Consider the following 26,777-nt stretch of genomic DNA (forward strand, 5'->3'; position numbering starts at 1 on the left):
CAGTCTGGACGAGTACACAGAGGCTGTGACTTCCTACATCAGCTTCTGTGAGAACAGCTGTGTACCATCATGCACCAGGGTGAGTTACAACAACGACAAACCCTGGTTCACAGCTAAACTCAGAAGGTTAAGACTGGATAAGGAAGAGGCCTTCAGGAGTGGGGACAAAGACATATACAGAGAGGCGAAGTACAAGTTTGGCAAGGCAGTGAAAGAGGCCAAACGACTGTACTCTGAGAAGCTCCAAAACCAGTTCTCAGCCAACGATTCTGCGTCTGTCTGGAAAGGGCTCAAGCAAATCACCAACTACAAGCCGAAAGCCCCCCACTCCATCAACGACCAACGCCTTGCCAACGACCTGAATGAGTTCTACTGCCGCTTTGAAAGACAAAGGACACCCCCCAACACCTGCAGGCACAATCCACCACCCCCACCTCCCCAACCTCAAGAGGGGCCTTGGCACCTCCAACCCCCACCCTGAAGTTCCCCCCCACCAGCCCCCTACCCACGCCGAGGACGGCTCTTTCCATCCAGGAGAGGGACGTCAACAAACTCTTCAGGAGACAGAACCCCTGGAAAGCTGCTGGTCCGGATTCTGTCTCACCAGCCAGCCTGAAGCACTGCGCTGATCAGCTGTCTCCAGTCTTCACAGACATTTTTAACACCTCACTGGAGACATGTCATGTGCCAGCCTGCTTCAAGTCCTCCACCATCGTCCCTGTTCCCAAGAAGCCAAGGACCACAGGGCTTAATAACTTCAGACCCGTCGCCTTGACCTCTGTGGTGATGAAGTCCTTTGAGCGCCTTGTGCTCTCACACCTAAAAGACATCACCGACCCCCTCCTGGAACCCCTCCAATTGCCTACAGAGCCAACAGGTCTGTAGATGATGCAGTCAACTTAGCCCTTCACTTCATCCTCCGGCACCTGGACTCCACAGGAACCTATGCCAGGATCCTGTTTGTGGATTTCAGCTCTGCCTTCAACACCATCATTCCAGCTCTGCTCCAGGAGAAGCTCTCCCAGCTGAGTGTGCCCGACTCCACCTGCAGGTGGATAACTGACTTCCTGTCTGACAGGAAGCAGCGCGTGAGGCTGGGGAAGCACATCTCTGACTCCCTGACCATCAGCACTGGTTCCCCCCAAGGCTGTGTTCTCCCTGTACACCAACAGCTGCACCTCCAGTCACCAGTCTGTCAAGCTTCTGAAGTTTGCGGACGACACCACCCTGATCGGACTCATCTCTGATTGTGACGAGTCCGCGTACAGATGGGAGGTGGACCATCTGTTGGACTGGTGCAGCCAGAACAACTTTGAGCTCAACGCTCTAAAGACAGTGGAGATGGTTGTGGACTTCAGGCAGAACCCAGCCCCACCTGCCCCCATCACCCTCTGTGACTCCACAATTGACACTGTGGAATCTTTTCACTTCCTGGGAACCATCATCTCCCAGGATCTCAAGTGGGAGCCAAACATCAGCTCCCTCATCAAGAAAGCCCAGCAGAGGATGTTCTTCCTGCGGCAGCTCAAGATATTCAACCTGCCAAAGACTATGATGGTGCACTTCTACACAGCCATCATTGAGTCCATCCTCACCTCCTCCATCACCATCTGGTACGCCGCTGCTACAGCCAAGGATAAGGGCAGGCTGCAGTCTACTGTTGCTCCAGGAACTGTACACCTCCAGGACCCTGAAGCGGGCTGGGAAGATTCTGGCTGATCCCTCCCACCCCGGTCACAGACTCTTTGAAACTCTCCCCTCTGGCAGGAGGCTGCGGTCCATCTGGACCAAAACCTCACGCCACAAGAGCAGGTTTTTCCCATCTGTCACCAGCCTTGTTAACAGGACACCTTTTTGTTGACAGGACACTTGTAACTTGCAACTCTATGCGTTACATTAACGCTCAGCTTGGACTCCTGCCATACTTGCACACTGATCATCTGCACTGTCGTACTGCTCTCGCACCCAATACTGCTCTATATTTACTCTCACTCACTTAAAACTGTGCACATATATTTATATTATATTCTAGATATGTTTATACTGTTTAATTTGTACTGTATTGCACCGACTACGCCAAAACAAATTCCTTGTATGTCCTAAAACGTACTTGGCAATAAAACTTTTCTGATTCTGATTTTGACAGTAAAAAACATAGTCAGATTATTTTGTGAAATTACTTTTAAACAATCCCAGCAGGCACCAAACTAAAATAGTCAAGGTTGACTCAGTGATTGCAAAGTATCTGTGTGATCTGTGTGTTTTGAAGGCGTGGAGGCTGAGTGATTTTTAAAAGATCCGTGCACAGAGTCTGAGAGTGGACAGGCAGGTTGTGGCTGGGGAAGAAAGAGTTGTTCGTTGGGTCCAAAAAGTCTTGAGAGGACCTGGTCTTTTGTCAGAGGGATTCTTGTGGACAAGGAAATAATCAGACTTTTCCTGGGAGGCACAGAAAACAGCAGATGGTGAGCAAACAGATGAAACAGGCAAAACTATCAAGGAGCAAGGTTCACTAGAAATCAGAAGCCTGAGTCTACCAGCAAGGTTGACCATCAGGCAAAGACTAGCTGGCAAACAGCTCCTTAAATTTCCAGCAGCCAGATTTAGATGATGGACAACAGGTGTGCTGTCAGGAGCCGCTAAACAGCAAAGACCCTTTATTCAGGAGAGAACTCAGACTCCACACAAAAATCACGCACAGAAACCTACCAAGATCATAACATACCTAGGTCCTGTGGTTCCTAAACAAGCCAAAATGATGAGCGCTCTACCAACACGCTTGACGGTTGGAGTGTGGTGTTTAGCTTTTTTCTATACATAGTGATTTTGTATTTCAGGCAAACCTCTCTTCTTTGGTTTCATTGGTCCAAACAATATTGTTTCAGATGTTTCATGGTTTGTTCAGAGGCAATTTTCCAACTGTAAATCATGTTAACAGGTCATTTTAAGAAAGCAGAGGCTTTGTCCTTCTAATCAAGCCATACTTGTTCAGTTCTTGGTTTTTAAAAAAAAATTGTTTTTATGCAATTTTGCAGGAAGAAATCTCTGCTGGGATTATTCTTTTTGTTTTGTTTGCAAATAACCTTTCTTATGATAGAAAGGAAGTTAAAATGTTTTTGAAGTGTTATAAAACCGTTCCCAAATGTATGGGCCGCAAAAAAAGAAATGCTTTTCAAGGGTAAATGCTGTTTTCTTTCCTTCTTGACATGTTGCTACCTATATGCACTAGATGGACCAACTGCCTACTGGCTACTTCTTCTATGGAAACATCACTTATATTTTCCTGTTACTGCATTAACTTAAATTGGAATTCACTTTTTCTTTTTTTTATGTAGTGCACATTGCTTTTCCTCCCAAGATGTCCTATTGGCCCAAGAAAACCTCCACATTACTTCTGCATAAGAGGAAAAAAAGGTCCAGGTTTTAGCTGCTCTGAACTGGGATCCATTAATATTTGAAAGGAATTTTAGGAGTCTTCTGCTTTTGTACAAAGTCCTTGATGCAACTAGATCAAATTGCATAGCCATTGCCCCTGTTAACCATTTACCCTCAGGAATATCGCTCTGCTGCTGACTTGATTTATCCAGAGACAGCTAAAGGACCATTAGAGACCAAAATGTCTATCCAGTTGAAAATGTTCAATAGAAATTGAAAGAAATGATGCAATGACAAGGGTCCATCATACAAAACAAATCTCTCACGCTATTCAAGAATGCTGAAACCTGGTTAATGAAGAATATTATTTTTTATTAGTAAATTCAAACCACAAACAATTCAAGCTTTCCAAAAGCCAGAGAGGAGCAACAGAGGAGTAACTGTGATGTTTTTTTTCTTTCTTGAGTGATTACTAATGTTTTCCCTCAATGTAGTTCCTTTCATACGTTTCATCTGCTCGATCTGAATAAAGCAATTAATCACAACAACGCAATTAGAAGATTTGGTTTGTTTGTCAGAGCTAGAAAAATTATCTGTTAAATAAAATAGTTTAGTGTAAGATTCTTTTCTCCCTACAAAATGAAACAAATAACTGACTTTCAACCTAAGAGGGGGAAACTTTTTTTTACACTACTTTTTATTTTATTAATTTATCTTGTGATATATTATTCCTTAATTGGGTCATTATGTTTATTTTAATGTATAATAAACGTCCTTATGCTGCGTTTATTGAGTAAAAGATGACAAATATTTATGACACTTAATTTGCGGTGGAAAAGGCTGAATGGGATCGATCTTGGATGCAGGATTCAACCTGGAGCTCTTTGCTGTGACCAGAGCTGTGAAAAGAAGCGCGCATGGGCTGGAAGCAGCTGTCTTGTCGCTTCTCCTCAGGGCAGCAGCAGTGATGCAGGAGCTGCCTCTATATAACACCCTCCAAGATGCCTCCCTCGTCGCTCCTTCGCGCTTATTGTTCCAGAGCCTCACTTTTACAGTAGCGACTATTTGAGCGAAACAGGTCCAGTGGATTTCTCTGTTGTGCTTTTTGCAATGTTCGGATTTCAACAGAAGTTTGTGGAAGCGGAGCGTCAGAGCGCACATGACGCGCGTCGCAGCCACAGTCTCCAGGAGTGATTCCGGGGGAACTTTTGAACATGAGAAAAAGAGAGCAAGTGGTATTTTCTGTCCTTTAAGGTTTCACATCCCATGGCTTGGACAATGGACACCCTGAGCCTGTCAGTGAACGCAGTGTCTTACACCGTGGCAGCTGAGATCCCCACCACCGACGACCCGTTCAGCGGACCCATCAAGAACATCGCGCCGTGGAACTTCACCGTCCTGGCCGTCGTCATGTTCGTGGTCACCTCGCTGTCTCTGACCGAAAATTTCCTGGTCATGTTTGTCACTTTCAAGTTCAAACAACTCAGACAGCCCCTGAACTACATCATAGTTAATCTGGCCATCGCAGACTTTCTGGTGTCCCTCACCGGCGGACTGATAAGTTTCCTGACGAACGCCAGGGGGTACTTCTTCCTCGGGAGGTGGGCTTGTGTCTTTGAGGGCTTTGCCGTCACGTTCTTTGGTAGGTTTAGGCTTATTTCCTGGATGTGTTGGAGTTTGTGGATGGATTAAAGCAAACTCTACAGCTGTAGGCACCAGAATCTAAAAACCTAGATTACAAATTAGTCTGATGACTTTAACAACTCCATAGATTCCCAGAAAAGCTGACCTTTACCATCAGTTCATGAATAGGGACCTCTAGGACTAAAAGACGTTTATTTCTGTAAACAAATGTCTAATACTGACATTTAGAGTGCAGGAAGTCTGCTCAACTTCTTTAAGCAGGCGTGCACATAGAAAAATAGTGTGAAATTCTTCACAACAAATGGAGTAAAGATGCACCGATGAGGGTTTTTTTTGGCTGATACCAATTTTCAGTTTCCTTGAATATTTTTATTTTGACAGATTTCAACTATAACACATAAACGAGGTAAAAAATGTTGCAGATTTCTTGATAGAGGTAGTTCTGAATCCAGAGAATTCAGAAATGAAGTAATTACAGTATTATCACCATTTATTCATCAAAGCCTATGCCTCTAATATTTATCTGTTTTTAATACACCGAAAAGTGCATCACACATGCTGTTGGTTTCAGGTGTTCAGACAGAAAATGGCAGACGTTTTTAGCCTTGATTGTATTAACAAATAAGGATTTTTAATTTTAGTTTGAGGTGCTGGTAAACCTGATCAGAGCCAATCTTACGAAAATAACCCATTTCCAATGTCTGACAGACTGATTGGTGCATCTCTGTGATATAATAGAAAAACGCATAAAGTGACATTTTACGGATACTAAGTAAAATTTAACATGTAGAGAAAAAGATTACAGGATGTTAGAAAATCATATTTAAAATAAAGTGATACAGAATGTTAAAAAAATATTAACTTGTTCTACCGGAGCAAAATTTTATCAAAAGGCATAAAATTCAACATTCTACATTGATTAGGAACATTCTTCATCCTAAACAATGTGAATAAGTGAAGGTGAGACATCGTCTTTCTGTTGATCTCTAAATGTGACTGAGGGTGGTTGAGGTTGATCAAATCTGCTAAACAAGCCTGATTTTTAACATTTTTGTATAGTGTAAATTTGAAAAGCACCTATTGGTTGAAAAAGTGTAACTTTCAACACATGTTTCCAAGCTAAAAAAGGCAAGGACTAGTTGATCTTAAGTAGCTATTGAAAACAGATATCCAGTGGTTGAAAGACGTTTGCTCCCGCAAATAATTCGCCTTTGTTTTGCAATCTGCAAAACCAGACAGTGGGATCAGATTTTTAGTTTCGTTGCAGTTAAAAAATATGTGAAAAGTTGTGATTTTTTTTTTAAAGCAGATGAAGAAAGAATCATCTGATTCCAGTCTCTAGCTGAATGACGGGTGCATTTTTATGATAGAGAGACAAAATATGACATTTGATGTATAGTAAGTAGTAAAATTAAAGGTATATCATTGTAGCAGTGTAGCAAAGACACCAATAAAACAGTTACATTTTTAAAATATCAGAATACTTTAACAGCTTCCTCAGCTAAATTCGGCTAATTTGTTTGAGGCTAAACAAGCAGTGTTTGAAATGCTGAAGAAGTTTGATTTTGAGTTTCTTTTGTGAATTACCTGTCTAATTTCATATATTTTTGCACCTGCACACTGTTTGCCTTTGTGCTGCATTCCATGAAAACAGACGTAGGATCATATCAGAACCCCCCTACACCTCAGCCCCCCGGAGTGAGTCAAAGCTACGCTCACATCAGATTTTAGCAGCAGCTGCATTGTCCTACGGGAGCTTTCTCACACACTGTGCTGCATGACTTGCCATAAGTAGGTTACCATCCCCGTGATCACCAGGTTAGCTAATTTAATGGATTCTGTTTTTTTTCCTTTAGTGAAGCTCCTTGTACGAAAGTACATAACAAGCTCTGAATCTGGGATCATGGGAATCTGGTGAGAAAATATGCAAGCAGGAGTAAAGGGAATACCTGAACAGTTCATACAAAAGTCTGTTCTTTCTTACATTTAGGGGAAAAAAGCATTGTTTGAACCCCTTTTAGTATCTTAGACAGGTTTCCCTGGAGGTGAGAGGATGTCCTTATCAGAAAAGGAATACCAACTATAATTTCCAGGAAATTACACCCTATTGAGTCAAAATGAGATTAAAATCAAATCAATGATCAGCATTTTTGGTCTGTATTAAACATTTATATATATCTTTAGCAGCTGTGAATAAGCAAATACAGGTCAGTGCTGTAAAAAAGTAAAAACTAAACGAGGTTTGTTGCTTTCTTGAAACAACATCCTTTAAATGATCTGTCTGAACCTTCCTGAAACTGTAAAAACCAGCACTAGGTGGTGATGATGCTAATTTTACTTGTGAACCTTTATGCCAGGAGCTTGTGTTAAAAAAAGAGGGTGGTAATTAAGCTGTTTCCACCTGTCCACTTTGTCCTTTGCTGTAAGCCTATCAGGCAGACACAAAGAGAACCTGACTATGCAGGGATAAGTAATTAACTTCAGTCTCTGAGAGTGACTTATTACCACAATTAAAGGTTGCCTTTTTTAGCCCCATTAGCAGGCAACTGAACGCACCTAAACCAGATCATTAAAGTATTTCCAGCAACAGCACAGCCACGTTGACCTCTGGGTTGTGTACTTAAAAATTCAGAAGCATGGGTGTTAGAGAGCAAAAAAGATGCAAAAACACACCTTATGAGCTCAATTTCTAAATAATACACATTTATCACTGGCGTGTTTCTTATTGCTGATTTCCTCAGGTATCGTGGCCCTGTGGTCCTTGGCTGTCCTGTCCTTTGAGCGCTTCTTTGTGATCTGTCGGCCCCTGGGGAACATTAGATTGCAAGCCAAGCATGCCATCCTGGGTCTGCTGTTCGTGTGGACGTTTTCCTTTATCTGGACCTTCCCACCTGTTCTGGGCTGGAACAGATACACTGTGAGCAAGATCGGAACCACCTGCGAGCCTGACTGGTGAGATGTGAAAATTTTGTTGTCATTGTAGACACAGGAAGCTGTACGAATGTCACCCTGAGCACATTTTATATCTCTATTTAAAAACTTAGTAATGCAAGTATTCACACACCTTAAGCTTTTCTTATATTTTGTCACATAGCAAAGAACTTCAAGTATAGGATTTGTTGTGATAGACCAACACTAATTAGCACATAAAAAAGACAATTAAAAATCATAAAAGTGTGGTGTGCATTTATATTCACATCTTTCCCCCTGGAATCAGTCCTTTGTTGACCCTCCTTCGTACAGTGTAATAGCCTAAACCTAATCAGATTGGATAAAGAACGTCCCAGAACATCCATTTTCAAGGTTTCCACAGAATTCAGTTTAGGTCTGTACTTTGACTGGACCGTTCTAGCAAATGAATACACTTCAATCAAACTCATAGGCATCGTCAGACCCAGGTTACTGGGGCCTGTGTCCCATTATATATCTTCTGTGCACCTGTAAAATTCCCAATCAAACTTCAGCAAAATCTTCCAACAGTTAAACAAGAAACCCTCTAAACAATATACTTTTGAAGACTGCAACAAAATCCGAATACTTTGGAGGAGCATATGAAGGAAAGAATACGATTTGTAAACTGTAGCCTTACTGAAGCCAGTTTTGTTAAAGAAAAACAATGTAAACATTTAGAGCATTTAAGAAATGTCAAATACATAGTAAACATGTATATGTACACAATGTGTAATTTAGATCAAAGGTTCTTCAGGAAAGCAGGTAGCAAGGTGTTTTTCCCCTTTATTTAAATAACATTGCACATCACCCTGAACACATCAACCCCAGGGAGAAACATGGTGGTTTACCTGCCTCTGCTGAAGAAAAGCATCCCTACATGATGCTGCTTCACTATTTTAAAACCTGGGGATGGTGTGTTCAGGGTGACATACTGTGTCAGTTTCTACCAGTCATAGTGTTTTAAATATTATCTAAAAAGTAAAATGTTGGTCTCATTTGACCAATACCTTCATACACCATGTGTCCCCTACATGGTTCGTAGAAAACTGAACATTTTCTGATGGCTTTTCTTCACAAATATTGCAAGTTCTCCATATTTTTAAAGGCTAGGATACTGTTTGACAGCATAACTATATACTGTATGCTATACATTTCATTACAACTTTCTCCATGACCTGTCTTTTGTGTTCCTTGGTCTCTAATGTTCTCTGACAAATGTCTCTGACAGTGCCCAGTCTAAGAAACTGGACAAGCAAATGAACCACAGAGAAGACCTAAAGGGAAAAAATGTTTTTTTATTGTTCCGGCCACCCTCTGAAAGAAAGCTGCCCTGGGCACGGTGCCATACTGTCCATACCAATACACTGCGGAAAATAGACTATAAAAACAATTGTTGAAAAAGAAGGTAGAAGAAGGCTATTATTCCCTAATTACTCCCTATTGTGACGGTATTCTTGTCGTGTTTGCTACTTGAGAAATTAGCTCTGAAAAGATAAGGTTTGGGGGTTGTTTATTAAATGAAAGTGCTGTTTCTGCAGAGGCCATTTCTCATGACAAAAAAAGCAAATCTGATATCTTAGTGCTTGGAGAAGAACACAACGGAGATCTGGCCAAGGTAGCTGCCACACTTAGTGAATGGAAGCAGCTAAAAGTCCAACGTTTCTGAAAATAATCAGTCTGGAAGCATTTAAAGCCCTTCAGTAATATTGCTGTCAAAACATTATACAGAGACACCGTCTGCTATGCTATTCAAACTCCATCTACAGTATTCCCACAACGATGTGTAATTTGTCTGTAAAAGTTACTTCAAGCCAATGGTAGACATTTGGTGGTTTAAAAGGAGGGGAAAATAATGGTATACTATTTAACATTAACTTGGCTGTTTAAGAGATGTGTATTTTTAACTACGTATATGCTTTGAAAAACAACTGAAAGGCCAGTTTAGAGATTTTGTACATTTTCTGGCTGTAAAAGATTATGCAATTTACCTTCTAGAAAGTATTTTTTGTGCCACGCGCTTCTTTATGACCACACAAAAATAAAACACTGACATTTACCTCAGGGAGTTAAAAAACCCATAAGATGATACAAAAGTATGAATTTCAAGTTGCCTTTCGGGTCACAGTCTTCATAAAAATAATAAATCAAAGTTATGTTACTGAAATGGAGTGGTTTTAATATTACAAAACTGAGCCAAAAAAACAAGAAAAAATGTCAAAAAGTACAAAAGGCTTGTCACAGTAGTTGTGTTTATAAACCCTTTAGTAATGTCTCAGCCTATTTATGGATAAAACATAATTGTTAATGATATTTAATATCGCATTTAGTCAGATGATGCACACATCCTTACAGGGTGGACTCAGGTAATAGTGTGTTGTTTGGAGGGTGCACTTCCTCTTCCTTGGTTTTAAATTACAACTTTCTGGGCTGCACCATAAGATATTCCACTTAGACATAATAAAAATCATATTTTTATGACTAATCACTCATGCAATGCTTTACATATATATTTATACCTCTTAAACATTTTGTCTGGTTGCAACCGCAAACTCTAATGTATTTTATTGGGATTGTGTGCAATAGACCCACACAGCGTAGTGTGTGATTGTGAAGTGGAAGAAAAAGGACTGATTAGTTTTTAATATTTTTAACTAGTAGAAATCTGAAGAGTGTGGTAAGTCTATTTTGTAGAGCTGCCTTCCATCTTTTGGTGTGTGTCTCTTCAAGCTCTGCACACCTTCAATTGGTTACACTGAATTTCATTTATGGGTATCAGAGTAAAGGATTACAAAAACACAACAAACCTTTCAGTTTTTTTGAAAATCCAATAGCTTTTCTTTCATCTTCACAATTATGTACTTTGTGGTGTGTAGTTGGTGTAATCATGTAAAATCCTAATAAAGTACATTCTGTCTGTGGTTGTAATGTGACAAAATATGGAAGTATTCAGGGAGGATTAATACATGTTTATAGGCACTTAGTCCTAACTACCAGTTTGTATCAATGCTAAGTAATTTTTGGTAGGTTTCTCTGAACGTCAGCCTAATAATACCCTCCAGGTACTTATTTTTATCCACATACATTGAACACAAACAGATAAAGATCATAGCTATTCTACACACACAGTCCATGGCCTCCAATCTACAGGGATTCCTCAGCCGTATGAGCTCACATGAATGCGTTTCATAAAGGAAGCCAAGAAGCAGGTCGACTGTAACCTCAGCCCTCGTTGAGCCATCTGGGTAATGCTATTTAGCTGTTTTGATCAAAGGCCTGCTGATATAAAACTTAGTGATGATCTTAAGCCCAGATGGAGAATAATTTCTGAAACCAAAATATGGGAGAACAAATGGTTCACTCAAGGCAATTAACAGATCTCCTTTTGGAGATTGCAGGGACATGGATTATCAGGCTCACCTCTGGTTGCATGCTGTCAGAGGAGTAGCCAGAAATTATGCTCAGGTGAGAGTAACATTACTTCAAAATAATATTACTCAAGTAGAAGTAAAAAGTGCAGTATGACTTCTCCTACAAGTAATTTTATTTCAAAAAGTTACTCAAGTAAATGGAACTCAGTAAATGTAAGTAGCTACTACCCACCAAATCCATGCTGCAGGATTTCCAACAGAAAGCATTTGGTTTAGAGCAGAGTGTGTGAGGTCCAGCAGCTGCAGGATGATGACTCCGGTGAATTTAAAAGCCTCATTAATGTGAACACTTTTTACACTGAAAACTTGTAGACCACACATACGTGCTGCAGCCCTGTTCTTGTGTGAAAGGTTTGAGTGTAATTGGAATTGTATCAATGAAAGGTTTGTAGTTGAATTCTGAGGAATTGGTGGGAATATGCATGTTCCTATTTAGAACTGTTTAAAAGAGATCATTCCCCTTATGCAAGCCAGTTTTCTTTCAACCAGTTTTGATGAAATATTTTATTATGTGTTCATTTTAGCATCAATGACGATCACAGAAGTAAAAATATGCGAGCAAAATAAGAAATTACAATCACTAGGGAATAAAATGTGCCTAAAGTGTACTTAACTTACCCTAATCTACAACATAACTAAAATTTATTTCCTGCAGTTGTTTAATATACCAAATATAAATTCTTATTACATGGAAGGATGTAAAACCCTTTATTTTTTATTTTTTAAATGTTACAGAGCCTTGCAAAAGTGTTCTTACCCCTTGAACTTTATCATAATTTTCATAGTACATCCACACACTTAACTGTATTTCATTTGCTTTTGAAAGATTGACACAATTAGATATTATACAATTAAAATGAAACATTGTTTAAAAATATTTTTCATAAATAGAAATATGAAATGTGGGGATTCTATTCGGCACCCTTTAGTCTGATACCCTTAAATAAAATCCTGTTCAACCAGCTGGCTTCACAATAAGCCAATAGAGTACCCCTGAGTGTTATCTATTCACAGTGTAATGCTAATGTTAGAGGAAATTAATGAACAAATTGCATTATTAGGACCAAAGAACACAGCGGACAGGTCAGGGAGAAAGTTGGAGTGTAGTTTGAAGGAGGGCTAGGTTATCAACATTATCCCAAGAATCAGAAGGCCCATGGTAACTCTTAAGGGGTTTCAGAGATCTACAGTTCAGTTTGAAGAATCCGTCGACATGAAAAGTAGTTTGTGCACTCCTGCAGTCTGGGCTTAATGGAAGAGCGGCAAGAAGAATGACATTGTTGAAAGAAAGTTAAAAGAAGTCTTGTTTCGAGTTTGGTACAGGCAATGTTCGGGACAGAGCAACCACGTGATAGAAGGTGGTCTGATCAGATGAAACCCACATACAAAACAGCATGTCAGGTGGAAAACTAACACTTCATGGTTTAAATGGACATGGCATCATCATTCTGTGGGGATGATTTTCTTCGGCAGGGACAGGAACGTTGGTCAGAGTTGATGCGAAGATGGATGCAACTGAATGAAGGACAATCGTGGAGGAAAACTTGTCAAAGAACTGCAGCTGTTATGGAGGTTCTTCAAAATATTGACTCAGGGAGACTGAATACAAATGCAGGCCCAACGTTTGAACTTCATTATTAAGTATTGCTTTGTTAGAAAATGTATACATCTTTGTTGTTACATGACAAAAGGTAAAAAAAGTTCCAGGGGTATGATTGTTTTTGCAAGGCACTACCTACATTAGATGCTAAGACATTTATTTAGGAATTGACTCTGGTGGTACATTTACTAAGTTCATTAGAAGTAATATTTAATCACTAAAGTACTTATTTTAGAGGTTAATATTTTGTTAAGGGCATAGTGATATTCCACTATTTGAACACTGTTGAAGAAATTATGATGAGAAGAAGGAAAGAATTAAAACCACATAGGGATGTGTACACCTGCCTTCAGTTGTAGCAAAACATCTCAGCAAAATGCAAACAAGCACACCTTATGATAGTCTCTTCTGTCTTTGTAGTATTTATATTGAGATGACACTCTATTGATTTAGAACCTGTCAGGAGAAATGGGCCAAAATTCTGGCAAATCTTGGTGCCATAAAGATAGTGTCTCTCAAGATGGTATCGTAATTGCATGATTGACTTTATAAATTCAAGACTTCAAATGGCATCAAAATAGACTGGCCACTTCAATGAAATAGGAACCTTTGTTCGTGTAACCATCAACCAGCTGAATTATTTGTATGGGATGGGGGTGGCTGAGTGTGTGTGTAAAAGTAAGTGGAGTTGTGTGTGCATAAATTCATCACCTGGAGATGCAGAGATGCTAGAATGGTGAGAAGGGCAGAAAGCTTGCAACATTCAGCACCCAAGAGTAGCAAAGGGCAGGTTGCCTCAGCTCTTAAAAGTCGCAGCAGCACCAGGCACCCCACCCAGAGCACCCATACACTCCACACAGAGGTAGGGCAGCAGTGAAGCACAGGATTGGCAAATAGAAATTATTTCTGGTGGATTTTTATAGATCAACACTTCTTTGTGCCAGTATCAACAAGTTCTTGCTCTTTTTGATAGCTAAAAGAACTTGCTGCTTATATAAACCTAGTTGCTCATACAGTGTTTTTAATGTTCCCTTTGCAAGATCTTTTTACAAGTCTAAATTTGGCTTGGGACAAGCCGGTTAACCATTTGAGAAGACTAAATATCTAATTAATTAAAATCAGTGTAATGAAAGATGAGGTAGCTGATAACCAACACCTAATCACTCTAATAACCTTCATACAAGAAAAAACACCTTGCTTAATGTTCAACTAGGACTATGATACCAGGGTTACATAAAACTGAGTTTACCTCATGGCGTGCCTCTCAGCATGTCTTTGTGGTTGGTCAGAGCTGTTGCTTCCTCTGTCTTTCCATTTAATAGAAGGAAACACAATGTTATGAAACCTCGGCTGCTGCCTGTTCACACAAAAAGGCCAGGTAATATCAAAAACAGATACTTTTTAAAAGGAGGAGCCTTTAAGGTGTGCAATATGAATGCAAATTGTGGAATAAAACAAAGCTACATTTTAGTCTAAAAAACAGCAATACAGCTCATATAAAGGATATTTCATTTTTAGAAAACCATAAAACATAAACCTTTTTATGTTTATACTTTATCAAAATATATTTTAATTCAAATTATTTAAGAAAGCAATAAAAGTTGTTGCAGTAGTTAATGGAATGTTTATATTTTACTATTTTTGCTTCAACATCCATCTGTTATCAGACTCTTTAAAGATAAAAACAAAATGACCCAAAACGATCTATGAACTATTGTAGTTGCTCTTAATTTCTACATTAAACTAACTTTAGACAACTAAAGAAACTTTAACCACAAATTAATGACCCACAATTTAGCAAATCAACTGATTTCTCCATAAACATGTAAACAACCCTCTTAATGCATTAAAAGCAGAGCCGTAAGGGGGTAAAAATGGTGTGTTAGCAACGTTCCTTCCTGCGTTTGGGCAAAAAATAAGCAACTTTTGTTTAATTTAAGTTGAATAAAAAAACTTTTTCTCTTCCTATAGATATGCTTCTATGGTGCATTCAAATACATCTACTACACTGGATTGCCTAGAATTAAACTGAGATTTCATCTCAGTTCAGTTCAACACAATGGGGATGCCCAAAATTACATTATCAGTAAAGTGTAGAATTAACATTTACAAATCTGGGCCTGTGCCCCCCCCCACCACCACCACACACACACACACACACACACACATCTTTATCTGTCAGGTGGATCTCCAGAAATTAATCTGAAGCTTGCTTCATTAGAGAGTTGTAGATGTTCTTATGGAAATGACTTAATTAGACTAAATTGGTGTCCTGAGGGCTCTTAAGTGTTCACAGAAATTTGCCTCAGCTGTGAGATTTTCCATTTAACTAAAGCTCGAATGAGGAGCTAAACTGTGCCATTTCTCTTGAGTCACATAAAAGTGCCTGAATTTTGCAGCATCTCATAGCTGGGAATTGTTTGTTTGCTCTTTGGTTCTTAAAGTGACAGTTAGTGTAACAGCTGATCCAATCATCAGCTTATTACCTTATCAAGATGTACTGTAATGGTGAATATTATCAGTGATTATTTTTGTCTACCTCTCAACAGGTATTCAACCAACATAACAGACCACAGCTATATTATCACTTTCTTCACCACCTGTTTCATTTTTCCACTCGGAGTAATATTCTTCTGCTATGGGAAGCTCCTCAGGAAGCTCAGAAAGGTCAGTTCCTGCACAACACAAAATGCTTGAGGATTTGTGCTGCCTTGGACATTTGTATGCAGTGTTTTTATGATTTTCAATACTAGTGCTTGATGGCAGATGGAGAGTTTTGAAGTGCATAGACATTTATCCTGATGTTTTTTTCTACATGACTTAAAATTCGGAAAACCTTCTTCATTGTGATGGGTATCATGATGCTTCTGTGCAACTAGTATGCTAGCACACTGTCGTCATAATGGGACTGTAGCCTGTTCCTGAGGCCAGCTGTGCTACAAATTCTCTTTGACCAAGCAACACCAATGCTAGCGGCTCCACCTTTTGGATACAAGGAAACCATAGTCATCACCCTTTGACCCAGTCCACTAATTTCCCTGCTATGCTGCCACAGTAAAACACTACTTAAATTTATTTTGCAAGCTAAAAACATTTGGCCATCTCACAAGCGCTGTCACAGTTAATAGGGAGCCCACCTGTATTTCTAATACGTCCCACCGCCATCTGGTTAATTTTACAGTGCAGTGTATGCCTCAGCCTGTGTAAAGGTACCCTGATCAGATACTTGATGACTATATCCATCAATGTATCAATGCATCATCTTCCACTGTGTTCATCCTGATCAGATGCCCAAACCATCTCAACTGACTGTTTTATATACAGATAAACAGTTGAACTACTTTAGGTTCCTAACTGGGTCGTTTTTCCTCACCTTACCTCTAAGCCACCAGCACAGCCACACTACAGAGGAAGCTCCTTGTTCTTTTGGTCATCGTCCATATCTTATGACCAGGTGAGGCTCAGAACATAGACAGACTGGGAAATCGACACGTTGAAGGTTACCGCATGAAGATGCCAATAGAACCAAATCATCTTTAGAAACCAAAGTTAAGACTTTGAGGTTCCCAAATCAGACTCTTGCTACAAAATGCCTTAAGGGACATGGTCATTAGGTCTCTCCACATAGACAAAACCTATATGGACCAGAACAAATTCCCATGACACGCAAGATATCCAGATATAGCTCCAAAATCTGTTGAATATTTTAGGCAAACTAGCCAGACTTGGGACTTGTGTATCTTTACCTCCTTATGTGATATATACGTTTTTCTATTATTACTGCCAATATTTTGTATATGACATGGAAAAACTGCTGTCGCTTTCTGCAAAACAAAATCACACAACCATTTCAAAATATGTTGGCAACCTGATTTACCAATACCTTTATATTTTCCATTTCTGTTTCCTTCAGGTATCTCATGGTCGTCTCGCAACCGCCAGGAAGCCCGAGCGGCAGGTGACCCGGATGGTTGTGGTTATGATTGTGGCATTTATGGTGGGCTGGACCCCTTATGCAGCCTTCTCCATACTGGTCACAGCTTATCCCACTATTGAGCTTGATCCAAGGGCAGCCGCCATCCCGGCTTTCTTCTCCAAGACAGCTGCTGTCTACAACCCAGTCATCTACGTCTTCATGAACAAACAGGTAGCGTTTTTCTTTAGAGCCAAATTAGCTTGTCATAATAAACACTGGCATGAATAACAGGAGATCCAAAGTAGTTACATGATTTCCAAGTGGTAGGTTTCTTCAAATGTTACGTTAACAGAAATTCTTCCTAGGCTACAAGCAGAGAGTTTACTTTGGCAGTAAACTCTCTGCCAGCATGTTGCAATAGTTTTCATTTGCCTTGAACGTTTTAGCCTATTATCATGTTACAACCGCAAACCTCAATGCATTTATTTGAGATTCTATGTGATAGACCAACACAGAGTCGTGTATAATTGTAAAGTGGAAAGAAGAGGATACATGATCTTAATTTTTTGTTTTTTATGAATAGAATTCTGGATGGTTTGGTGTTTATTTGCATTCACCCCCCTTTTGGAGAACATTGGGGAACAACACCAGTGTTAGCTTAAAAAAATCTCAAGCTTTGTGCATTGAAAGGAGCCCTGTTCAATTCTTTAGCTGAAAATGAAAATGATGATTGTCCACCTTAACTGGGCAAGGACAGCATTAATCAAAGATGCAACTAGGAGGCCCATAAGGCCTTTGGAGGAGCTGCAGAGCTCCACAGCTCTGCTGGGAGAACCTGCCGACTGGCAAAGTAGTAGTCATGCCCTCTCTAAATCTGGCCTTTATTTAAAGGTATCCAGATAAAAACCATTGTAAAAAAAAAAAAACATAAAAATTGTTTACAGTTTTGTCAGAAGCCATGTAGGGGATACAGCATATCTATATATATCAACTGTTTAAAATGTGGCGCTAATTTGACTTGGGAAAACTGACCATGATGAATCAATTCCAAACTTTTCCCACTTTTAATGTGCATGAATTAAATAATGCAAAAAGAAGATCCTAGGACAGTTGAAGTTTATTACCACTTAATCTGATTCTCCATAATCAATGAAGACTGAAAGCAGAAACTGAATAAAATTGTGGTTTAACAAAGTATTAGTTAAAGGATATGCACACTTATGCAACAGCATTATAACAGCTTTTTTACTTTTTAATTATTTTTTATATTTTTCTCCATAAAAGACTTGTTTGTTTTTCATTTGAACTTTACAGGCTATATGTCACAGGTGGAAAAAGTTTGGTGATTATTTATCATGGTCTCATTTAGCTGGTATTTGGATGTTGCAGAACTAGTACCTTCAAACCTGTATGAGATATTCTTAAATGATAACTTCTTTTAAAAATAAGCCTGCATTTTAAACCCCAGCAGTTTCCTAATCATAAACAAGCTTCCTTTCCCTCTTAATGCATATTAGATATAGTTATGCACATCTAAGTAAACCTCATCCAAACTGAAATCTTTATATTCAACCTTTTTGAAAATTCTTGGCAAGGTACTATTCGTCTCTGACCAGTTTTTACTCAAAATGATATTTAATTCTTCTGTGGGTCACTTTACAAGAATTCTTAAATTAATTTGGCACATTACATGAAACATGACTATGAAAAACTAGTCAACAGAACAATCTGAAGTAACATACTCACAAATAAATTGGAAAGTGATCAGTTTTCATGTAGAATTTTGGAAATTCAAAATAAATAGCCACATGAAGTCTGGATTTCTATGTTATAACCCCAGGTCTGAACCCCTCTAACTGGGTGCCAAGAAGACACCCCATTAATTATTAATTTCTTTATTAGGATATGATCACATATTGATGTCTAATCTCATTTTTCTATCTCTGTAAATATGTAAATTAATTGCATATAAGCGAAAAAAATATTAACAAAAGAAATTAAAACGCTAAGGAAAAGTTATCTAATATTAGCTAATGTTACCCCCTTCAACTGAAAGTTTGCCCCACTCCTCACCTTCTGCTGTGAGATGTTTGAGGGGTATTGCTATTGCATGTACAGCCCGTTTCAAGTAACCCAATAGGGTCTCAATAAGATCAAGGACTTTCTAGATCTCATTGATCTCTCGTGACCTTCTTTTGTCTAATTCTCAGGCAGCTCTTGGTGGATTTAATGGTATATTTTGGGTGATTGACCTGTTGCAAAGTCTACGGTCTCCTTCAGCTTAAATGGTTTACAGATGGTCTCTGAAGCGGCTTCAGATTCCAAACCTTTGGATCTTAGCTGCATGTCTTGCCCCCTTTTCTCTCTGATCATTTCCTGTCTAATTATGAATAATAAAAGAAGAACTCACTTTGGATACTATGATGGTGAGTCAACCAGGTCCTGCTGCAGCAAAGCCTCCCCAAACCATGACAATTCCACCTACATGCCACAAAGTTGGTCTGAAACTCTTTTCATGGAAAGCAGTACGAAACATGTTCTAAGATATGATTTCCAGATAATTTAGTTTTAGACTATCCATTATTTTATTATTACATTATTCCAGAGGTCCTGGTGTTTTTCTGTCTGGCAAACGTCTGACTGATCTCCATATTTTTCTTAGAGAGCAAATATTTCCTGTTTGCAAAGCTCTCGGGAAGGTTAGACGAATTCAGCCTCTGTCTACAGGCAGCCACTTTCTATTAGCAGTAGCAAGACCCTGCTGTAAGTCCCATAATTACATTTTAGGGTTTAGCATCTTGCGCAATGATTTCAGAGGGAACTTACTTGAATGTCCAGATCTGAACATGTTGGCACCTGTTTTGAATGTCCTCCACTCATAGACTATTTCCCATACAGTGGGATTGCGGATTTGAAATTCCTTTGAGATCTCTTTATATCCCTTACCAGACTCATAAGCTGCTTCTTTCTTTCGAAAGGACTAAGGCAGCTCTTTCTATCTCACAATAGTAATCACTCTCATTTCAAATGTTACTGTAGGAGGAAACCAAAATAAATGTCTAAGGTTTAAACAGGACAGACCTCCGTTAAAATGCTGAGTAACAATGTTCTAACCATGTGCTTTTGATGTAATATGCCTAAGTGTAATTTTTGCCATAAACAGAATAAGATATAGGTAACATGAAATGGTTTGGATTTTTATGGCTGTACAATTGTCAGAAAACAATGTGCTCCATCCCATCTTTAAAAGACAACTTCAACTAGCAGTGTGAGGCAGTTACTCAGAATTACTGTGTTTTTAACTGTAAAAAAACTGTTTTAAAGGCAAAATAAATAAAAAGAAACACAAGCTAAATCCCACCTGCACCAACTGGATGGTAGTAAAAGGGTTGTGGAGAAAAAAAGTGTCCTAAACTCATTCCTGTACAGAAATTGAATTTTTAAATATATTTCACAGAAAGGTTTGAAATGTTATTTTCTTCAATTTTTATTGTTTTGTTTAATATTGTGAGTTTTCCGTAGTTTTAACAGCGGCATTAAATATTTCTAAGTTTTAAAAAATACAGACCGTTGTAGGCTGTCCAAATTGTTTTTACATGACTGTATATGAATTCATCTGACCTCCAACAGTTAGTATTTTTTCTCACTGGGGTACATGACAAAATGAGCTCAAACACAGTCTCAGGGGATTTCCATGATGCATGACTAATGGTGCTTGTAGTTTTAATGGGTGAACGCCTCCAGCCAACTCAAAGGTCAGAAGTCTTTTACCATGAAACAGCCATGAACTGCATCACTTCGAAGGAGGTTGTTTAAAACCTATTTCACATGAGGTTTGTAACAGGTTTTGATCTCTCAATGTCATTGCCCATTCTTCTTTGCAAATTAGCTGAAGCTCAATCATATTGGATGAAGAATGAACATCGCTTTGCTTCCCTGCCTTAATTCCGCCCATTTATGGACCAAAAACTACAAAGCATCTACAGGTTTTAAAGGGACAACTCTCTGACACTGAATATTACCACAGGCGGTGTAAACAATGAAAATATATAAACCTTAGACGTGAACATCATATCTTAACAAAGAACATTCAGCAACTGCTGTTAAATGTGACTGTACAGATATTATTCACAGAGAAGTATGCCCACTCAGTTCTCTACACTACTCAGCATTTTAGCCTACAGGTAAATTTTAATTTTGCAGGCCAGAACCTATACCAGAACCTTTGGTTAATTTTGACTGACAGACAAAGAATATAAATATTATCTGCCAAAAAAAACCACCACAAATAATAACAAAATCTTACTTTTACAGTTTTTAATTATTATGTTCTCTTTGCACATGGAATCATTTGCTTTAGGTTAAAAGAACAAATATGTTAAAAGCTACTCGCCATTAAGATGGCATTTGATGACCTTATTCCCTTGGGAGTGTTATGGAATCAATATTTTTGGTTTATAATGTTAGGCAACTATGACAAAAATGTTATGTAACTGTTAGATGAAGAAGTTTTAGACCAAATTCAGAACATTGATTACAATCAAATCAATGGCATAAAGCTGTCTTCTCTAAATTCTACTTTCTTACGGATGTTATTTAACTATTTTTAAAAAATCATACTTGTGTACTCAAATGTATTATTTAAGTATCACTGGGCTCCTAGTATGCAGTGGAGAACTATACTGCCTTTTAATCATGTCCTACCATGTAAATGACTGTCATATTGACAACAAAAAGTGAAAAGCTGATTATTAGTGAAAGAAAATGTTTAAGTTAAAAAATACTTATATTCTACACCTTTTTTTATAAGTAAAGAAAATTTAAATACCACAAAATCAAAAACCTTTCCATTTTTAGCCAATAACTAAACCCTTAAAAATAGCGTTTCCGTAGTCACTTTGGGAAATTTGCATTTTAAATTTTCTGTATGTATATAAAAGTCCTGGATGTTATTTTACACTGTTAACTATTTGGGAAATGAGTGACATTCTTCGGCAGCAGTTTAAACCTGACACCAAGTGAATCCTTTATACAGCAAACATGGCTTGACAGGACAATGCTCGATCTGAGCACAACCCCTGTCTGGTTCATTACTCATTAAAGTTGAGTTAAACCGCTGAACAATGACATTGTTGAGACAGATGTGTGAAATGTGATTCAATGATGTTTCTAAACGAAAACCAGCACATTTTGCTCTATATACACTCTAATGTGTCCTGCTTGTTCATCATTGCATTGTTATTACAAGACATCCATGCTTTACGTCACAGTAAAAAAAAGTATGCCCTCTTCCAGTTTCAGGGTTTTACGTATTAGTATATAATAAAAATCACCTTGTTTTCACCAGATTCATATATTTAAATCTGTGCACTAAACTGCACCACAGATTCCTCACTGTCATCTTTTATTAAACAAACCAGGAATCAAAATGGAAATACTGTATGTGGAAAACCAAGTATACCCTTGCTTTTTCCACAGAATTTCAGAGGGAATTGAATCTGATTGAGATTTTTCATTTTATGTTTATCATGTCCTGAAACATAAAGCCTTGAACTAAAAGAGGGTGATCTCATTTCACCATGATTGGAACATCTTGCTGTTTTAGGTATTGTTCTCTAACAGGGCTCCTCTTCATAATTTCAAAGTACATTAGAAACTGATGACTTTCTGTGAGCGTTGTGCTGTCCATCTGTATTTCTAGAGAGATTACCAAACCCAATTGCTTGTGTGACAAAATGCTTGGTCCAAAAAATCTGAAACTGACGTTATAAAGAGGATATGTGTTATAGCCAATCAACATAGTTTATTAACTGGCAATTACCTGGTAATTGTAAACTAGTTCTTATCAGACTAATTTAAATTTTTTTTCTTTGCTTTTGGTGCAGTTCAGGAAGTGCCTGATCCAGCACTTTACCGGCATAGGAACCATCCCGGAAAGTAACCTAAATCAGACCTCAGAACGACCTGGAATTACTGCCGAGAGTCACACAGGGGAAATGTCCGTCATTGCAGCCCGCATCCCTGTGGGCAGCTGCGTGTCTCCCAGATCTGATGACTCTCAAAATGATTGTGGCTCATTTGCTCAGCTTCCCATCCCAGAGAACAAAGTGTGTCCGCTGTAACTGTAAGCCTCCTTCCAATAGGTGTTACTTTCCTCCTTAAAAGTGATTTTTTAACATTTTGTCATCCAGCTAGTGTGCTTGAGAAACTCTGTGGATGTTAGGAGAAGTTGAAATAAGTCATCTATTTCTTAGATACATTTTGAGGCACTGGGCACTTTTGAAGAATTTTTGATGTTCTCTGGAACTGTGGAAAAGTTTTGTGCTTTAGCCTGTTTTAGTAGTTTGTTACTGTTTTTTTTAAATAGGAGCAGAAAAAAAGAACCGATAGATGTGCTTAAGCCTTTGCCCACCAGGTCACTTGTAAATACTGAATACTCCTCTGTCTTGTTATTCAAGGATGTCTGGGTTTTCTTCCTATCCCCGACACACTTCACATTGGTGAATCATATTAGAGGGCACTTCAACTCAACTTTATAGTGCCCGCCTTCAAATCTCAATGTAGCAGTGGATTACGAGAACTTGACATCAGTAAGTTAAGGGCTGGTCAGTGTATTTCAAATACCACAATGCATCCAGCCTTTCATCTTGTCCTTGCCTTCGCCTTTGAAGCGTCTGCAGAGAAAATGTTGTTTTCCTATGCTGTTTTCAGTGTTTGCTTTGGCAGCAAGCTTCAGTCAGCTTCAGTCAAAAGCACAAAGCGGTCTTTGAATTGGAATTTTTTTTTTCTATTTGACTGTTTTCTGCATAGACTAGTTTGGGTCAAATCTTTCATCTTTAGTGACTATGGTCAAGTTGTTTCTGTGGCACCAGTCTACCATTGCAGATTTGGAGTCAAAGTATTAATGAGAAGCCAGCAGGGGATCAGCATGCTCATAAACATTCACACTGGTGCAAACACATGCAACACCACATTTAGACAGAGGGAGCAGTGCTTGTTGGGAAAAATTATCTTGTTTGGCTATCAATAGCTATTAATAAGTACCCAAAGACATTTATTAACCAAACGGAGTCATTTGTTATTAAATCATCAAGTTGGGGTACCACCTGATTATCAGGAGTCGAAAACCAAACAGTTTCACTCTATGTCAGCTGTTCTATAAGTACCGCTTGCATTGGTTGTGGTATTATAGAGCATTAAATGAAGGAAGCACCAAATACATATAAAGAATAAACACAAAAAACGTTTCTTTAGATCACACAAGAATTTAATGGTGTAATACCCCAAATTTACAGTTAAAACACTTGAGTCAATAAACTCTGACTCTCACTAAACTAGTAACTTTCAACTGAACTACTAAACAATAATAAAAAAAAGAATAATTATTAATACAGCAGTTTGTGTGACCAAGACTACAGTTGCTGAAAGAAAAAATGGTGGGCAAGATGGGTGCCCATAATATAGCAAACAAAATGGCGAATGAAACACTGTGGGTGGTCAGAGAGTAATATCTCTGTACACACAACACATTGAAACTTAGTAGAAGGACATACTGGATGCAGCTCCTGTTGGCTATCAATAGAAAACTGCTTTACAGTTTGTACAGGCTCCAACGACAGATTGGAAAAAATGTTGCTGGTCTTCATTTCAGTTGCAAAATGAAAGCTTGGATCCAGCCTACCTATTTTCTTGTCACACTTTAGCCCCTCTGAGTGTGAAGCAGCTGGGATGAAGATTAGCTCCTCCAAGTCTGAGGCCATGGATCTCGACCAGAAAAGGGTGGCTTGTCCTCTTCAGCTTGGAGGGGAGCTTCTGCCTCAAGTGGAGGAGTTCAAGTATCTCGGGGTCTTGTTCACGAGTGAGGGGAGAATAAAGCGAGAAATCGACAGATGGATTGGTGTGGCTGCTGCAGTATTGAGGACGCTGTGCTGGACTGACTTAGATCGACTGGTAAATCGAGAGCTTTGGTTTTCAGCTCAGTTCTCGATTCACCAGTCAATCTGCCTTCCTACACTCACCTATGGGCATGAACTTTGGGTCATGACCGAAAGAACGAGATCCCAGATACTCAAATGAGCTCCCACCACAGGATGGCCGGACACTCCCTTAGAGATAGGGTGAGGAGCTCGGCCATCCGGGAGGAGCTCAGAGTAGATCTGCTGCACCTCCACATTGAGAAGAATCAGGTGGCTCAGGCATCTGTTTTAGATGCCTCCTGGACGTCTCCCCCGGGAGGTGTTCCAGGCACATCCCACCGGGAGGAGGCCCAGGGGATGGCTCAGAACACGCTGGAGGGACTATGTCTCTCGGCTGGCCTGGGAACACCTCGGGTTTCTCCCAGAGGAGCTGCAGGAGGTGTCTTGGGAGAAGGACGTCTGGGCATCTCTGCTTAGTCTGCTGCCCCTGTGACCCGGTCCCAGATAAGCTAAAGACAACAAGTACAAGTACTTTAGCGTCCTTAGTACCAACTGAGCATTGTACAAACATCATAGCCTTCCTGACTATGCAGAGCATGTCCATGTCTTCTTGATAACAGTGTACCAACTTCTTCCACCACGTCACAAAGCTCAAAATAATTTCTCAGACTCAACTGTTGGTTCACTGTACCCTAATGTCCTCCACAGTGACCAGATCCTAGTTCAATACAGTCCCTTTAGGATGTAGTACAACAGAGATTCACATCATGGATGCAGAGGTGACAAATCTACATCTGTGATGCTATCATGTCGATATGGACCCAAATCTCAGAGAACTTTGTTGAATCTATGCCACACATAATAAAGGCAGTTCTGAAGGCAAAAGGGGGTCAAACCCACTATTATCAGTGTTCCAAGTAAGTTGGCCTATGAGTGTAGTCACTGTGATAAAAATGCAGTGGACAAGAGTGGCTTTGATAATTAGCCATGTGCAAAAGCTATGTATATTTCCATGTTAAGCAAAAATCAACAGCAATATTGAAGCTAAATAATGTCCAACAACCCAGCACCGAAGCTTGCTGCTGGTGTAGCAGTGAGTGTTCAAACATCATCTGCTGGACTTTGTGTTGCATGTTTGTTCACTGCTATTTGGTATCTGTCTAATCACTGTTATCTGCTGCCCAATGATACTCTATGTATTAACAATATAACATTGTGTTGTCTGTGCATCCCAGTCATGTCTGGCTGTTCTATCCAAAATCACATTATAAGGATGTGTACATCTGTTCCATATTTATTGTAATAAATTGATGTTATCAGTATAGCCATATGGAGCCATGGTGATCATATATTGTAAGTATGGTGACATTTTACACTTATATTACCACAGTATTAAGAACCTTTGTGTTTCTTTTGAAATGGGTAAAGCAGTCTTAAATCATCAATACAAAGTTTTACTAATGTAACTGTAAATGATTTTTGTTTGTGTGGATATAAGTGAGTGACATGAGCTTCCTCCATAGGGTGTCCAGACTCAGCTTTAGAGATAAGGGGAGGACCTCCATCTTCCAGGAGAGGTTCAGCGTAGAGCTGCTGTTCCTCTGCATCGAAAGGAGTCAGTAGAGGGGATCTTGGGTTTAGGATGCTTATTGAGCTCCTCCATTTGGAGATTTTCCAAACATTTCACTCTGGTTAAGCAGATGTAGAACTTGCTAAAGGGCCTATATATCCCTTATGGTCTGGAATATCTTAAGATACCCTAAAATGAGCTGGAAAATGTTTCTAGAGTGTGATGTCGGAGTTTTCCTCGCTGGACTGCTTTGTAACACAGTGATACCAGTTTGCCCAGCAGAAATGTTGTAATGTTCACGTAAAATGTCAGATTTGACCATAATGTACTGTTTGCACTATTGTTTTTCATTCTTAAATTACAGTTTGGTCATGCCGTG

General features: G+C 39.2%; 1 protein-coding gene across 3 annotated transcripts; it reads left to right on the top strand.

Annotated features, from left to right (window-relative positions):
• The first annotated feature begins 3,734 nt into the window (after positions 1–3,734).
• valopa (vertebrate ancient long opsin a) lies at positions 3,735–26,777 on the top strand. 3 transcript variants are annotated; one of them, XM_047350631.1, is made up of 6 exons: positions 3,735–5,014; positions 7,758–7,968; positions 15,546–15,663; positions 16,910–17,143; positions 22,798–23,036; positions 23,371–26,777. In XM_047350631.1, exons 1-5 carry the CDS (start codon positions 4,639–4,641, stop codon positions 23,032–23,034), a joined length of 1,176 nt encoding a protein of 391 aa, XP_047206587.1. In that variant the 5' UTR covers positions 3,735–4,638; the 3' UTR covers positions 23,035–23,036; positions 23,371–26,777. The 3 variants fall into 3 exon arrangements, with proteins under 3 accessions (XP_047206587.1, XP_047206588.1, XP_047206586.1); XM_047350632.1 differs by having other exon boundaries at positions 26,352–26,777; XM_047350630.1 differs by having other exon boundaries at positions 22,798–26,777.

Source organism: Girardinichthys multiradiatus, chromosome 22 (assembly GCF_021462225.1).
Source record: "Girardinichthys multiradiatus isolate DD_20200921_A chromosome 22, DD_fGirMul_XY1, whole genome shotgun sequence".
NCBI classification, from domain to species: domain Eukaryota; kingdom Metazoa; phylum Chordata; class Actinopteri; order Cyprinodontiformes; family Goodeidae; genus Girardinichthys; species Girardinichthys multiradiatus.

Excerpts from the sequence above, each read along its gene's own strand:
- valopa (XM_047350630.1), top strand. The coding sequence starts at position 4,639 with ATGGCTTGGACAATGGACACCCTGAGCCTGTCAGTGAACGCAGTGTCT. Across the intron at positions 7,969-15,545 it reads ACCACCTGCGAGCCTGACTG|GTATTCAACCAACATAACAG; the intron begins GTGAGATGTGAA and ends ACCTCTCAACAG. Across the intron at positions 17,144-22,797 it reads ACGTCTTCATGAACAAACAG|TTCAGGAAGTGCCTGATCCA; the intron begins GTAGCGTTTTTC and ends CTTTTGGTGCAG.